This window comes from Rana temporaria, chromosome 3 (genome assembly GCF_905171775.1).
Source record: "Rana temporaria chromosome 3, aRanTem1.1, whole genome shotgun sequence".
NCBI classification, from domain to species: domain Eukaryota; kingdom Metazoa; phylum Chordata; class Amphibia; order Anura; family Ranidae; genus Rana; species Rana temporaria.
Genome location: NC_053491.1, coordinates 232,333,713 through 232,350,777, shown reverse-complemented (window position 1 = coordinate 232,350,777; position 17,065 = coordinate 232,333,713). Strand labels below are relative to the sequence as shown.

The following is a 17,065-nucleotide window of genomic DNA, read 5'->3' as shown; positions in this document are numbered from 1 at the left end:
GCCAATGAGGGAGCAAAGAGAAGACAAGCAGTGCCATCCTGACTATAATGTGTCTAAAAAGGAATGAGGGGGGAGCCTTTAATAAGAATTGCATAGCATAAAAGTCCATCTCCACTGAGTTTTCTGTGTGAAAAATATTAATGAAATGCATATGCCAGCTCCAGTGATCGACCATCAATGCAAATCCAAGCCTCTTAACAGAAACACAGGACCTTTTTACATAAGAGGTCATAAGTGCGTAAGTGTGATCCTGAATCTCCAGCCTGCCACGCTTTTAAAATAATTGCTTCCGCAAAAAGAAATCAAGTATAGACTGTGGAGAGGAAGGAAACGGGTCACATAGAGTAATTCCATTTAAAATGTGAAATTTTATTTATAAAAATAATGGGTACTCGCATAGGAAGAAATAACAGGGTGAAACATACAAACACTACCTGCCACCATGCGTGAGGAAGTCGGCCTGCTAAGCTCTGCCTGAAGCATTTCATCACAAGAGGACATTGGTATGGGCCAGTGCACCTTTTTTTTAGAGGTGATTATCATTCTAAGCATGGCTGTTTGCTGTCTGGAGCTTCAAGATCGCACTTCTAACCTCTATGCGATTTTACCGCATTTTTTTTGCAGCGATTTCGATGCGATTCTAAGCAATGCCTCTGTATTCATGAGGTCTATTTCAGTCCCAAGTCACAGGACAAGTCGTACAAGTGGAAACCAAGCCTAATGGCCCGTACACACGATCCGAATAGGACTATGACTAAGCACTAGTTTCAGTGCGAAACGCGTCAGCAGTCGGGTTTTATTTTATGTTGCTGTGACTTGTAGTGCTGTCCTTTTTTTAATAAAGGCTACAATTTTTTTTCAGAGTGCGGCTGTCCAGAGACAATCTTTGTTCCTGCTTTGCTAGGTGCATTGCCTGCACCTGAGTTGTCTGCAACGGAGGATATTCATCTGGGTTCCCACCTGGAGCGGCTACTCCCTTTTTCCCACCCAATCCGAATATCGGACAAACGATTGTCCGAGGAAGAATCATACGATTATCGGATCGTGTGTACACTAATTTCCAGAGCCGATCACGACCGTTCATCCGATATTATTCGATCGGACAAGCACGAAAATTTTCCTCATACGATGCCAGACATAATTTCCGATATTATTATTATTATTATTTATTATTATTATTATTATTATTATTATTTTTTTTTTTTCTGTCATATGAGAATTTTCGTGACATTAGTAACCTATTAAATTTCTACTTGCGACTATTAAGCAAAAAAAGCTGTATGATCTGTCGTACGATATTCGGATTGTGTGTACAGGCCATTAGGTGGGGGTCCTGTGCTTCTGCTAAGAGGCTTGGATTTGCAATGGTGGGGGAACACTGGAGTTGACACGTGCTTATTTATTGATAACACAACTTACTCACTAAAGATGGACTTTTATGCTATGTGATTCTTATTATGGATGTCACTATTACTTTGATTTCGATTTGTATATTACAGTTTTTATTGTTTAGCTTTCTTACACATTTATGTTATTGATTGCGTATTTAAAGGAGGTAGCGTAACATCTTTATTCCTAAATGTATGCTCAGTACTTTGTATTCAGATCCCCCTTTTTTTTATTTTATTTTTTATACCGCCTCTAGACCCATGTACTAAAAGAAAAAATGGAGACTTAAAAGTGTTTTAATTTTTCTACATGCTACATTGATTTTGGTAGGGCCGAAACAACTAATGGATTAATCGACAACTAATCGATTATGAAATTAATCGATTACACGATTACAATCGATTAATCGGCCAGTAACATAATGGGGTTTAAAAAAAAAAACTAAAATGAGCCCTTTATAGTACAAAAAAAGAAAAACGCTACTGTAAATATTACTTTCACTGTCTCACAGTAAAAAAAATGAACCCCCTACAGTAGCGATTATTTGCTTTATGTACATTTTTGTTTTTTTAACCCCATTATGTTACTAAACATCTCAGGCCTGAGTTCACACCTTTTTTATTTATTTTTTGGTGCTTTTTGCAGAGACACTACAGTTCAATTACATGTTTTTCTATGGGACACATTCACATCCATGATTTTTTTTCAGCTGCTGCGTATTTGGAAAGGGCAAGGACTTTTTAACGCAAAACTGTGCCATTTTTTTTTTTTTTTTTGTTCAATGTACTTTAATGGAGAAGCTGCAGAAAAGCATGTGATGTGTTTTTGTGGCAATTTGTGTTTTGTAATCTGCCCAACAACAAATTTTCCCCCAAATTTTTTAAAATGCTATTTTTTTTTATTTTTTTTATGGCTATTATCCGATTAATCGAAACAATAATCGGCCAACTAATCGATTTATAAAAATAATCGTTAGTTGCAGCCCTAGATTTTGGAAATGTTTGTTGATCTAAGTCGAGATTAAATCTATGGAAAATGTAACTTGTTTTCCTAGTTATAGTTGTACTGCTTGTGTTTTTGTGAGGGTGTCAGTGTCTTATACTGAAGAGCTGCTAAATGAAAATCATTATTTTGTATTTATTTAGTTGTGGTAGCTAAACGGCACTCTCGCCTTGCAGCTTTCTGGAGTCATGGATTTGATCTTTACCAGGGATATGATCTGTATGGAGTAGGGGTGCGCATCTTCACCGGTCTCGCGATTCGATTACGATTATCTGGTCAACGATTCGATTCGGCGATGCATCAAGATTACCGACGAGCTCTCACTTCCGCTTGGGCCGCCTAGGTAGTCCTTCCTCCCCGCAATCTTCTGAGACACATCACAGGTTCCAGAAGATTGCCCAGCTATGCAGGACGGCGCAGTGAGACATGTACACCTGGCTGTGAAGCTGCAAGCTGTCACAGCCGGATGCCCACAGAAGTATTGCCAGCGCAGTGGACAGAATGGAGTGTTCGGGTGGCTACATCGCTGGATTGTGGGACAGGTGAGTGTCTTTTTATTAAAAGTCAGAAGATACACTTTTTTTTTTTGTAGCTGCTGACTTTTAATGTTTTTTTTTTTTACTGAACTCTGCTTTTAAATAAAAATAACCTCACTCCCTTAAAGTGGAGTTCCACCCAAAAGTGGAACTTCTCCTTTAAGCACTCCTCGCCCCCTGACATGCCATATTTGGCATATCATTTTTTTTGGGGGGGAGGGTCCTCTTTTTAGTGGGACTTCCTGTCCTGGCTTCCTAGGTGACTCCTTCTGTCGCCCCTCCATGCCAGGTGCCCACAGTAGATATGATGGCATTGAGGAGAGGAGCGGGGAAAGGTATGGGGCTCTGTGCGGCCGCATCGCTGGACCGTGGGACAAGTAAGTGTCGGTTGGTTTAATAAAAGTCACCAGCTACACTTTTGGTAGCTGCTGACTTTTACTAAACTAAAAAGCGGTGGAACTCCACTATAAAAAGTGATTAGTGCACTACAGGGTACAGTAATATACAAATGTGGCTGCTGGGAGGTCTGGATGGATTATAATTCACAGCAAGTTCCCTGTACTGTCTGTGTTGAAATTTTCCTGGCTTCCCAAGTTCGCACATTCCAGCACACTAGGAGTTAACACAATGGAATGTGCGAACTTAGGACACCAGAGAAATGTCAACACAGAGCACATGGAGGAGAAAGAATACTGCTGTAACTAAGAATCCCCTTTTTGCAATACATGCCGTTCTGGCCACTGCTGCATGTGCTTTTTAAAATATATACAGTCAGCTTCTCATACCTTCGTTTCTGTCTGTGTAGGTATGCTGCTCTCTATATTTCCGCACATGTGACTCTGTCCTGTCCGGCCCGCCTCTCACCACTCGTTCTCCTCTTTCCCGACGTCAGTGGGAGTTCTCAGCCCCGCCCACCGACTGTACTATAGCTATCCGATGAGAAGAAAGGCGGGCGGGGCTGAGACGTAGGAGGTGAGAGGCGGGCCGGAGCTAACATGAGAGGAATACAGACAGCAATACAAGTATGAAACGCTGTATATTTTAAAAAGTACATGCAGCAGTGGCCATATAGTGTATTATAGCGGCATGTATTGCAAAATGAGTATTTTATTAGACGCGCTCGGAGCGCTCTCCCAGGAGGGGCGGGGCAAGTCGGGATGACGTCACCCGACATCGATTATTGGGGTCACATGCATCGATGCCGAATCGGGGGCCCCCGAATCGCGATGCATCGATGCAACGATTATATTCAACACCCCTAGTATGGAGTTTACATGTCCTTCCTGTGTATGTGGGTTTCCTCCCACAATCCTGAAACATACTTGTCAGTGGCTCCCTTCCAAACTGGTTATACTGTATATGTGTTGACAGCTAAGGTAGAGCCTTTAGTTTGTGAAAAACTGGATGAGGTAAATAATGGGCAGAAATCTTTAACAACCATCTTTTGTTGCTCAGAATTGGCAAAATGTGACCTCCTGTTGTATTTTGTTGATCACCATTGCTCCTTACACTGTATTAAAGAACCTGTCCACCTAAAAGTGGCATTTCTTTTGCAGATGGAATGCGGTGCGATATTTACTAGATTATTCTATTCCTTGCGTATTCCAATGGCGATATCTCATGCCTCGTACACACGACCGGTTTTCCCTTTGGGAAAACGGCCATGTGTATGCTCCATTGCAGTTTTCCCGACAGGAAACATGTTTTTGTTCTTTTTTTTTTTTTTCGTCTGGAAAACTGGCCATGTGTATGCTTTTCCCAAGGGGGGGAATGCATGCTCAGAATCAAGTATGAGACGGGAGAGCTCGTTCTGGTAAAACAAGCGCTCGGAATGGAGATGGCACATGCCTCACTCTGTAACGGACTGAAAAGCGCGAGTCGTCTCTCACCAAACTTTTACTAACACGAGGATCAGCAAAAGCAGCCCAAAGGGTGGCGCTGTTTAAATGGAACTTCCTCTTTATAGTCCCGTCGTATGTGGTGTACGTCACCGCGCTTTGGACGGGCGTGATTTGGCCTGAACGTGTGTATGCAAGGCAGGCCTAAGAGGAATCCTGGTGGGGGGGGGGGGGGAGGGAATGTTTTCCTGCCGAGGAAAAACGGTTGTGTGTACGAGGCATGACGGTTTTAATACCTAGCTCTGTTCTGTCCAGTGTTGAGGGTGTTTTCACCATCTTATGGTGTCCTTTTTTTGACCACCTGCATTCTCCACTTTGGAAAATCTGTGAAAATCCCAGAGGAAGAGTAGGACTCCATGTAACGTGTGTTGGAAAATATACAAATCATCTGTCACTGAGAGATGCAAGGCTTTGAGAAAGAGGAACAAAACTCTGGAAGCTGTGTCCGAATGAGGCAGAAAGAGGACTGTTATCAGTATGGCATGCGGTCTCTCTGCTGATGATCATTTCTCTATTACAGACTTTCCACCCCTTGTTCTGCACTGTGTCTCTCTCTATGGAGGCGGCTGTCTTGTAGAGGCAGGATTTTGCTTCCTCTTGACAGAGCCTCCAGCAAGGAAAACAATGGGCATCACAATAACTGCATCATTAATCTCACTTCAAATCTCTTTAGACTTGCAGTCTGAGGCAGCAGTGCCTTAGATTCACGCTGAAGATATACAGCTATGATACTGAAAGCACGGGAGTGCCTAGGCACACTCGCATGTCAAGAAGGTTTCAGTTGGAACTGGACACATTAACACTTCAAAACTCTCTCTAACATAGCCAATCTTCACTTCTTGCCTTTAGGTCCACTTAAAAATTTTATGTAAACACTGGTGTTTTTAATCGCTTTCAGTTTCAGAAAAAACTGATGTAGTAAATACCTTTTTCTTAGATGTCACCTAACTGCAAGATTGCTCCTTTCTGATCTCTAGCCAGATAGGTGAAGTTATGTGTTTGTGATGTCACTACTGGTACATCAGGGCAGCCTAGGAAGTGTGGCTGCATGTGTCACAGGCTGACAATAGGACCTTGCAGGCACACATGGGGGGGATATTTATTATTTCTACAACATACTATAGTATTCCATTGTGTCTCATCATGACAAATGTTAGTTGTTGCAGCTGATAGAGTTTTGGAAAAAGCATATGTGCAGAGTTGCACTGAGACCAGAGTGTCTATAAGGAGTTTGGAGGCTGCAAAGAGTTTTTTTTTTTTTTTTTTGCCCTGTTCTACCAGGCTCATATAATACAATATGTCTCTAGTCAGTTTCCTATAGCATGTTCAGTCTCTGACATTCTCTCGTAGCATGTCTACAGTCTGACCATCTACTGTATATATCCACAGACTCCGACCATTTCTTGTATTATATCTACAGTCTCTGACCATCTACTGTTTTGTACTCGATCTACAGTCTCTGATCATTAACCTATACCTCTAAATGTCCTAATGTGCATAGACACAGGATAACACCGAGCTGCTTCTACAGGCAAAACATACAACTTTCCTGTAGAAGCAGCATTTTTTTTTAAGCCAGTTTGCATGGACCCGAAGCCCAGATTCACACTGGGCAGCGGGAGTGAAGCCGTGCGAGTTCAGCTGACCTCGCACGAGTTCACGCCCGCCTGTCAGTCCCGATTTCGACCGCGATTTCAGAGACATCTGTGTAGGTTTCTGCACAGATGTCACTGTAAATCGCAGCCCGAATTTACAAAAAGTAGTACAGAAGCTGCAGATGCAGCATCGCACAGATTAGGATGGTGCCATTGCCGGCAAATGCCACCAATTTGACATGTCAAATCGCATGTCAAGTCGCACCAGTGTGAACCAGGGCTTTTTGATTGGTAAGCTGCAATACATTGCATTTTTGGTTTTGGATTTAATACCACTTTTAAGCATTTAATGGATCGAAATGTACTTTTAGGTGGACAAGCCTCTGAAACTTTTGATGCATGTCAACCTGCAGAATGTTGATGGCACACTGGAAATGTTTGAGTCTATACAGCTGCTCTTTTAGATCAAATGTCATTGTTGCCTCTACTTTTCTAGACGTCCTCACTCGCCCTTTGTTCTTCCCACCCGTTGGATTGAGCTTTTAATGGCATTACTTTCCAGCAGCCTCTTTGTGTTTTTAGCCCAGCCGGTCAGTCAAAATGCATGTGACCAAAACAAATGTGCGAGATGTGAGTTTGCTCATAACACTTCTTTACGGGAACAGGAAAGGGGGAAGGATTATTTTTATATATATATACAGTGAGGAAAATAAGTATTTGAACACCCTGCTATTTTGCAAGTTCTCCCACTTGGAAATCATGGAGGGGTCTGAAATTGTCATCGTAGGTGCATGTCCACTGTGAGAGACATAATCAAAAAAAAAATTCCAGAAATCACAATTTATGATTTTTTAACTATTTATTTGTATGATACAGCTGCAAATAAGTATTTGAACACCTGTCTATCAGCTAGAATTCTGACCCTCAAAGACCTGTTAGTCTGCCTTTAAAATGTCCACCTCCACTCCATTCATTATCCTAAATTAGATGCACCTGTTTGAGGTCATTAGCTGCATAAAGACACCTGTCCACCCCATACAATCAGTAAGAATCCAACTACTAACATGGCCAAGACCAAAGAGCTGTCCAAAGACACTAGAGACAAAATTGTACACCTCCACAAGGCTGGAAAGGGCTACGGGGAAATTGCCAAGCAGCTTGGTGAAAAAAGGTCCACTGTTGGAGCAATCATTAGAAAATGGAAGAAGCTAAACATGACTGTCAATCTCCCTCGGACTGGGGCTCCATGCAAAATCTCACCTCGTGGGGTCTCAATGATCCTAAGAAAGGTGAGAAATCAGCCCAGGACTACATGGGAGGAGCTGGTCAATGACCTGAAAAGAGCTGGGACCACTGTTTCCAAGGTTACTGTTGGTAATACACTAAGACGTCATGGTTTGAAATCATGCATGGCACGGAAGGTTCCCCTGCTTAAACCAGCACATGTCAAGGCCCGTCTTAAGTTTGCCAATGACCATTTGGATGATCCAGAGGAGTCATGGGAGAAAGTCATGTGGTCAGATGAGACCAAAATAGAACTTTTTGGTCATAATTCCACTAACCGTGTTTGGAGGAAGAAGAATGATGAGTACCATCCCAAGAACACCATCCCTACTGTGAAGCATGGGGGTGGTAGCATCATGCTTTGGGGGTATTTTTCTGCACATGGGACAGGGCGACTGCACTGTATTAAGGAGAGGATGACCGGGGCCATGTATTGCGAGATTTTGGGCAACAACCTCCTTCCCTCAGTTAGAGCTTTGAAGATGGGTCGAGGCTGGGTCTTCCAACATGACAATGACCCGAAGCACACAGCCAGGATAACCAAGGAGTGGCTCTGTAAGAAGCATATCAAGGTTCTGGCGTGGCCTAGCCAGTCTCCAGACCTAAACCCAATAGAGAATCTTTGGAGGGAGCTCAAACTCCGTGTTTCTCAGCGACAGCCCAGAAACCTGACTGATCTAGAGAAGATCTGTGTGGAGGAGTGGGCCAAAATCCCTCCTCCAGTGTGTGCAAACCTGGTGAAAACCTACAAGAAACGTTTGACCTCTGTAATTGAAAACAAAGGCTAATGTACCAAATATTAACATTGATTTTCTCAGGTGTTCAAATACTTATTTGCAGCTGTATCATACAAATAAATAGTTAAAAAATCATAAATTGTGATTTCTGGAATTTTTTTTTTTGATTATGTCTCTCACAGTGGACATGCACCTACGATAACAATTTCAGACCCCTCCATGATTTCCAAGTGGGAGAACTTGCAAAATAGCAGGGTGTTCAAATACTTATTTTCCTCACTGTATATATATTTCCAGGATTAGTTGACAAGTTCAGATGTTCGTTACTATATTTTGTTATTTTCAAATCTTATTAGCTTTAGTCTAAAACACGTTTTGGTTTGGATTTCTCATAGTTAATGATTAACAAAGACATGTCTGCCTGTCAGCATTGAATACATACCTTCCCAATATAATTTCGTTATTTGCTAGGTAAATTTTAATTTACAAATGAATGTATTCCTGTGTCCTACAGAGCACGATTATCACAGTCTTTGTGATCGTCAACCCATTGGACGTCTTCTCTTCCGTCAATTTTGTGAGACTCGGCCAGAGTTGTGGCGTTGTGTCCACTTCCTAGATGCTGTGGTGAGAGTGCTATATTCACATTATACAGCAGGTTATATGTTTTTCTGTGCCATAAACCTCATTATTACTTTTCTTTCTAAGACTGAGTATGAAGTATCTCCAGACGAGAAGCGGAAAGAATGTGGTCAGCTACTGATTCAAAAATACCTCACTAATACGGTAAGAATTTGGAGCATATTAAGAAAACCCAGGTAAACAAAAACTTTGGGAGGACCTTTTTATATACCTTATGGTTATGAACATTTTGTGAGTTTTTGATAAACTAAGAATTTATCAAAAATATTTTTAAAAAACAGACTTGTAGTCAAAGTAACATACACTAGGATATTTATAGTCTGAAATATCCTTATTGACCATGTTTAAACGCAACTTTTTTAGGGTTTTTAGATGTCTGGGTTACTCGGGTACAAGTACTGTATTTCTCTTTATTTATTTTTTATTTTTTTTCTAAATTGGCTTCACTGCACTGAATAGGGCATTCAGTCAATGATTACCGATTGACTGCTTCCAGGGGAGGATTCTCAAACAAGTATTGCTTGGTCTCCCTATATTTAGTTTCTATGCTCCTTGTGCTTTGAATACTTTGGCTCTCTGACGTGCAGCAAGCATTCAAAAAAAGTCCACAGTGCCGCTCCTACATATTCGTCTTGGTACGAATTTCTTTCAAAGTGACCTCCATCTGTTATATAGATGGTTCTTCTTATTGTACATCAAATACACATTATGTCTTGAAGGCTCAAGGTAAAACTAATCGCCAATGAAAAAACAGAATAATGCAGAGCTCTGTCAGGGGCAGATCTGGACACTCAAAGAAATTGATTGGTTTAATATCAAGGCATCATGCACACTGTATGTTTGTGCAGCTGCTTTTAGGGGTGTGTGTGTGTGTGTGTGTGTTGTGTTGTGTATTTTTTTTATTTTTTTCTGCATCCAAACTCTACTCTAGCCTATGTATCAATGCAGAATTTAGCGGCAAGGGGGGGGGGGGGGGCTGGGAAATATCTGCCAGTGCAACCAGAAGCAGCAGAGTTATGGCAGAAAAAACACTTGACAAGGCTAAACTCATCTAAGCGCACCTAGACGCGTTTAGTGCTTGAGAGTAATTAATTTCAATGGCCAGAATAAATTGTTGTTCTGGCCAATGAACTGAACTAACGCCCAAGCTCCTGACACCTGTAAATGCGCCTGAAAGCTTTAAACACTTTTACAAGCATCAGGCTTTTTTTCTGCCAGAATCCCCCTTGCTAGATCCTGGAAGACTTGCTCCTTTCCTCTTGAACTGGTCAAGGTCAAGCATTCCTGGCTAATGATTAATGAAAAACTATTGACTGTGCTGAATGATAGGATGGAGACCTTCAGGGATGTCTGGATACAATACTTCTCAGGCGCTGTAAGGGACAAAGAGGGCGCCCTACAAGTCCCTCTTTCTCAGATTTGCCACCACCCTAGAAAACATCATATTCTATCCTGGCATACAGGCAGTCCCAGAGTTACGAACGGGTTAGGGACTGTAGGTTTGTTAAGTCGAATATGTTCGTAAGTCGAAACAGCATGCACAGAACGTCTGATACATCGTTTTCCAATGTTCCGTTGAATGTGCCCGTCGTCATAAAGGTTTCGTCGAATGTGCCCGCTGACGAAAAGTGGCCATGCAGCCTCCCGTTCGCAAGTAGGAGTCGTTCGCAAGTCGGATGTTCGTAACTCGGGGACTCCCTGTAATTGCAAATTGCAGCAATAGAGACACACAGAATAGGCCGCAATTCTATGATCCTAATTGAGCGACATGACTTAAGAATGTAATGCCTCTCTTGGCGATTGTAGTTTTTTCACAATTTACACCCATTATCTTCATTTGTACTTTGGGAAAAGCTTGAAACTGAAAAACGGGATAACGCGGATCAAGAGTAGGCCACTGATGCCATAGCAGACACAGGAAGCAATCCAGGGACTCAAAATTTGGTCATGCACTTCTTCTGTCAAACGCACATTTTTAAAGTGAAAGTGATACATCAAAGGGTTAGTTCACCTTTTGGCAAAAAACTGCCTATGTAGATAAGAGACGTCTGTAGGTCAAGACAAACTGTGCAGCTTTGACTAAAGTTGAAAAATGCTCTTGCTATAGGTGTAGGCCATTTACATACCTCATGAAGCCTGACTGGAATACTTCCAAGGACATTGTTTGGACATTACTCAGAAAGGCCTAGTAGTTACTGCTCACCTTTTAGGCCTCATGCACACTGGCCTTTTTTTTCAGCTGCTGTTTTTGGCTTCAGGCATTTTTTTTATTTTCTGAAGCCAGTATACTCCCCAGCTTGTTATCCTATGTGTCCATGCAGACATAGGCTTTTGTCAGGGTTTTTTTTTTTTTGGCAGGTGTATTTCCTGACTGGAAAAAAAAACCCTAGAACTAGTGTTTTTTTTCAGCTGTAAAAGCTCTCTAATGCCGCGTACACACGATCGAACATTCCGACATCAAAACCGTGGATTTTTTTCCGACGGATTGTTGGCTCGAACTGGTGTTGCATACACACAGTCACACATGTTGTCGGAAATTCCGAATGCCAAGAACGTGGTCACGTACCACACTACGATGAGCCGAGAAAAATTACGTTCAATGATTCCGAGCCTGCGTCAAATTGATTATGAGCATGCGTAGGATTTTTGTGTGTCCGAATTGGCTACAGGCGATCGGAATTTCCGACAAGAACTTTTGTTGTCAGGAAAAATTGAGAACCAGCTCTCAAACATTTGTTGGAAACTCCGACAGCAAATGTCTGATGGAGCATACACATTCTGACAATAAGCTCACATCAAACATTTGTTGTCAGAAATTCCGACTGTGTGTATGCAGCATTACTCTGCTAGAAGCTTAAAGCGGAGCTCCACCCTAAAACAAAAAAATTACATAAACAGGGTCCTTAAAATATATTAAAAAAACCTGTGTCTCCCAGAAGACAGCCGGCCATTTACAAAGCGCCACGCGACTTGAGCATGCGCAGTAGGAAATGGGCAGTGAAGCCCCAAGGCTCCACTGCCTGTTTCCCTTAGTTTTAAATGGTGGCACCGGCACCTGATCCGATGGACCGATTGGCCTTGGGGGGGCTGACATTCCAGGCTCTCTGGACAGGTTTAAAGTTTTATGCTGAAATACCCCTTTAAAAACACTAAAAATGCGTCTATTCTGCCTTTTTTATCAGCGTTTTGAGCCATAAGCTTTTGTGGGAGTATACCGTAGTTTTTGTTGGAAAAACACTACTGCAAAAATATTTCTACAGCTAACACTACTGGTGTTATTATAACGTCCAGTGTGCATGAGTCCCTATCACAGGTGTAAGCTCTTAAACGCCAAGCTCAGAGCTACTGTATCGGGAGAGAAAATGCATGTGAGGGAGTTTAAATCCGAGAAATAACTCACTCCTGTGATGATGAAGGTGAGCAATAATGACTAGTTCCCTCTTTGCAACGTCCTGGGAGTATTCCAGTCAGGCTTGAGGAGATATGTAATTGGCCTACACCTATGGCATTATTTAGTCAGAGCTGCACTGTTTTCTTTTATCCACAGCCACCCCTTATCTACATAGGCAGAATTTTGGTAAAGGTGAACTGACCCTTTAATATGTTTCTGCTATAGTAAAATAGGTTGATGGAGAACTTCTATTGGATTGCTATGAATTTCTGAGCATTGAAATTCAGAGACAAAGAAGCTTCTTTAGGATATTTTCCCCAGAGTAACATTAGACCATTTTTCCGAGAATTGCATAGCTTTTGGTCCCAGATGACTGGTTGAGGAAGCCCATAATTAGCGGTAAATTAGAAAGTTCCTGTTCATTCTATCTCATTACTTACATAGAATCACAATAATCTGACTTGCTTAATTTCCTCTGCTACCGGTAGTAGTGTATTAGAAATAGACTGTTGCAAACCAAGCTGTATTGCTGTTGCATTCAAATTGAACAACACAGTTGAGGCAATTGACCTCTATAGTTAATTAATTAAATCTTTTGTGATGAGAGAGAGAGGGAGGCAAGAATTTTTAAATCTAAGTGCAACCGTCGATGTCCGGAGCCCCCGGCATAATCATTAGGGGTCCACAAAAGCCGTAAATCCATTCCCATTACTGATGCTTGTTAGATTTATATCAATACCTGACGCTTTAATATGCTAAATGCCTTTGCATTTGAATTTACATTTGCATTTGTAATGAACCGCAGTGAAAGTATTTGCCCACTGCTTTTCCTGTTTGATAAATCATTTAGGCAAACTGTGTTTAGCCTTCTGAGCATTAATATGAGGTAGACTGTAATTTATCCTGTTTTGTCCTAGTTTTTTTATTTTACGTTTGTACAAAATACCAGAGTATAAAATACTTTAAAGGAAAACCTTCTAAATGCATATTGGCAAACTTTCTGGACTGCCTAAAGTATAATTCTGCCAGGTGCTGAGCTTACTTTTCTCCATTGCAGTCAAATTATTACTGCTTGGTCAGGGCTAGGGCTGGACAGGAAAGCAGCAGCAGATCACTGATGAGCTCATCTCTGTGTTCTCTTCCTCAATCGGCAAGCTCCATTTGTTAGAATATCAGCTCTGTGCAATTCAGTATAGTTGGGTTAGTATTCAGTGTTGCCGCTCTTTGCCAGCTGATGTGTAGAGGGTTACCACAGGCAAGTACTAAAATGTTTAAAGTGAAAAAGTGCTTTGCTCATACAGTGGTGGGCCCACCAGCAATTTCCATTTGTGAAATAACAAGTTGTTCACTCCCTCTTCCTCCCTCCATTTTTAGATGTCTCCGACACCTAGTGCTGTCACATGGCGGAAAAGAGTTCTCAACCCTGTGTAAGCTCCACATTAAATGATGATGCCTTTCTAAAAATATAGGTGAGGGAGGACTCTCGGCTTTCTAAGGCCTCATGTACACTGCCGCTGGTAAATGGACTTTTAGGGGTAGTTTGGCATTTTTTTTTAACTGTTCCTGAACTCTCCTGTGTTATCTTATCGGGGTCGTTTCTAGGCAGTTGAGTTTAGAGGCTTTTTCTGGAACCCGAAAAAATGCGTTCAGAAGCTGTGTTTAGAGGCATTTCAAACGCAGTAACTCGCATTTAGCAGCGTTTCGTTTACAGACGTTTTTTAATTTCAACCCCCAAAAAAAACCTTTAAACGCTTCTAGATGCAAACGCGGCATTTAAACGCAGCTAAATGGAAGTTTTTAGACGCCAGTTTCTAGCTTTCAAGTTAAATCATTCAGGAGAGGTTGAACAACTTTCCGTGTACATGAAGCCTTAGCTTAACGCATGGGTGCGTTAGAGGGAGGGCCATTTAAGCGACTTGGTAATCGGTTCTGGGCCAAAATGAGTGGAACGGGCGGATGACAGGTCTGTGTCCATGCTGCATATGCAGAACAGATACAGACACAGCCCACGCTACTCTATGGGCCCTCCAATTTAATCCCCCCCAGATGGAAGGGGACGGATCCTTCTGTGTGTTTTTTTTTTTTGGATTGGAGGTAAATGGACATAGAGGTGAATGGAGGGTCCGATTGGGTCATAAGGCTGATGTGCACCTGTGGATTTCCTGCGGGTAAGCTGCACTTTGCCATAGACTTCTATTATATCCTGATGGTATAGTGAACGTTCTGAAAGTGCTCCAAACCCACAGGTAATAACAGAAGTCATATGGCTCAGTGCAGGATTAGTTTGAAAGCAGCCTAGTAACCACTGCAGAACAGATATACCCATGTATACACTGATTTCAGTAATAAACTTACCTTTTAATAACAGTCTTCCATTCGGTTTTCCCAGCTGTTGCTGTCCCAGGCAGAGTGAATTTGGTATCGATTGTGACAAGAGCTGGCGCTCTACAGGAAGCATCAGCTTATGCGGCTCTCTGTGCAGCTGCTTGCTTTTCTCTACCGCTGGCTTCATTCACAGCACTGATGCTCTGGGATGGCGGGTCGGCAACCTGCCATCTGGGCATCCCAAACCACCATCCCAGAGCAGGAGGTTGTGGGCCACATCCGGGGGTTCCATGGGCTATATGTAGCCACTGGTTGGGCACCCCTGGCTTAACGCATTGAACACAATAAAATAGGCAATTCCATTAAACAATTTCTTAAAGTTCTTATCCCAGTACTTGCAGATTACAGCTTTTAATGCTGCCACCTCTTGCTCCAAACTTCCAGTTTTCACAGTTAACAGTGGACAGTGCAGTCTTGAGCCAGTCTGTTGGCTTAAAGGTGGGAGGGGGGAGACGCAGGGGGGTTTCTTACCATCCTTTCAGTTACTGTGCTGTTTTTCTACTGATGCACACAATGTAGGGAGACACAAATCTAGTCTCTGCATGCAAGTGGCTCCATAGGATGTTGCAAGAGAAAGGAGCCTCCCTGAAATGGGAAACCTTGGGCAGCGGTCATGACACCAGCTTAAACTAGAACATAGTTAAGGATTAAAAGATAAGGACGCTGCATACTTGAAGCAGTTGTAAACCGCTGGAGGTTTTTTTTTTTTTCTTACCTGCAAGGTAATGGCAAAATGTGCTAGTATGCTGTTTATGACACAGGGCTCTGAAGGTACAGCCTGGGTGGCTGTCCTTCAGAGCGCATGTTCCAGTGATGTCACTGGCTGCATGTACAGTAAAGCTTAGGAGATATTTACACTACCTATTGGTAAGCCTTATTATAGGCTTACCTATAGGTAAATGTCAGACGGAAGTTTACTTCTACTTTAATACTGTAAGTGATTAAATCAAGTGCTTAAAAAAAAAAAAACTAAGGATTTAATATCGCCTTAAGCGAACTTTTATAAGTGAAACATGGACAGTAGCATTGCTCACTGCAAAAAAAAAACATTTTGCCAAGACTGGATATTATAACAGGTTCTTATGTTTATGGCCTCATTTGAGGCAGAACTGTTTACCTGTCCCTGGGGTACTAGTAATATCAAGCAATAGATAGGCATGTATTCCCTGGGACCATCATTTTATGCTCAAGCTTTTTTTTTTATTTTAGAAATGAGTATCACAGAACTATACATTTTATTACCCTTTATTCAGGGGATGTTTTTAGGAACTTATTTATTTATTTATTTATTTATTAAAATTCTTAAAAGTACAAAAAAGTACAAAACGCAGTCAGTTACCCGTAGGCCTCGATGCGCCGAGAACAACAATACAGCAACAACCAAAAAAACACACACAGGCAGCGGAACAGATCAAATTTAAAATAGTAGCAGATCAAAGAACTATAAAAACCTATGTAATTCCATAGGCTAGACTGAAAAGCTCAGTTTTTAAAAGCTTCCTGAACTTAAAAAGATCATTCTCAAGCCTTAATTTTAGAGGCAGGGAGTTCCAAAACTGTGCTCCCTGGACCGCACTCGTCCTCCCTCCGCATTTTTTCTTACGAAATTTAGGAATCGCCAAAGTTTCCAAATTAGCCGACCTTAAGGTACGGTTGGGCACATACTTGGTGAATTTTTGCTGCAGGTACACTGGCCCCTTGCCATGGGTAGCCCTGTGCACCATGCATCCAGTCTTAAACAGAACCCGTTCCTTCACGGGTAGCCAATGCAGGGCTCTCAGCGATGGCGTGATGTGGTCACGACGACCAACACCCGTGAGTAGCCTCGCAGCGGCATTCTGAATAAGCTGTAATTTGTGCATGATGTTATTAGGTAAACCCAGGTACAAAGCATTACAATAATCTAATCGACTTCCAATAATGGCATTGACCATGGAGATCTTATGCGATTCTTCAATGAAGCGAAAAGTCGACCTCAGGAGTTTCAAGTGGAAGTGACAAGAACTCACCACCTGGTTTACCTGTGGTCGTAGCGTCAATCTCTCGTCCAAGATGATTCCCAAATCCCTGACCTGGGTGACTGGCACTGGGACCGATGAAAACGAGTCCGGCCAGGTAGGGAAACCGCCCGACCATGGCTGATTGCATAAAACCATGCACTCAGTCTTGGAGCCATTGAGCATAAGATAATTGGCCCCCATCCAGG

The 17,065-nt window shown here is 42.1% G+C and overlaps 1 protein-coding gene across 1 annotated transcript in view; it reads left to right on the top strand.

Annotated features, from left to right (window-relative positions):
* GRK6 (G protein-coupled receptor kinase 6) overlaps window positions 1-17,065 on the top strand; it is a 97,032-nt gene that overhangs the window by 20,274 nt on the left and 59,693 nt on the right. The window contains exons 3-4 of the mRNA XM_040344448.1: window positions 8,956-9,068; window positions 9,150-9,227. Of these exons, the coding sequence (XP_040200382.1) occupies window positions 8,956-9,068; window positions 9,150-9,227 (191 nt within the window). The remainder of the gene's footprint in view (window positions 1-8,955; window positions 9,069-9,149; window positions 9,228-17,065) is intronic.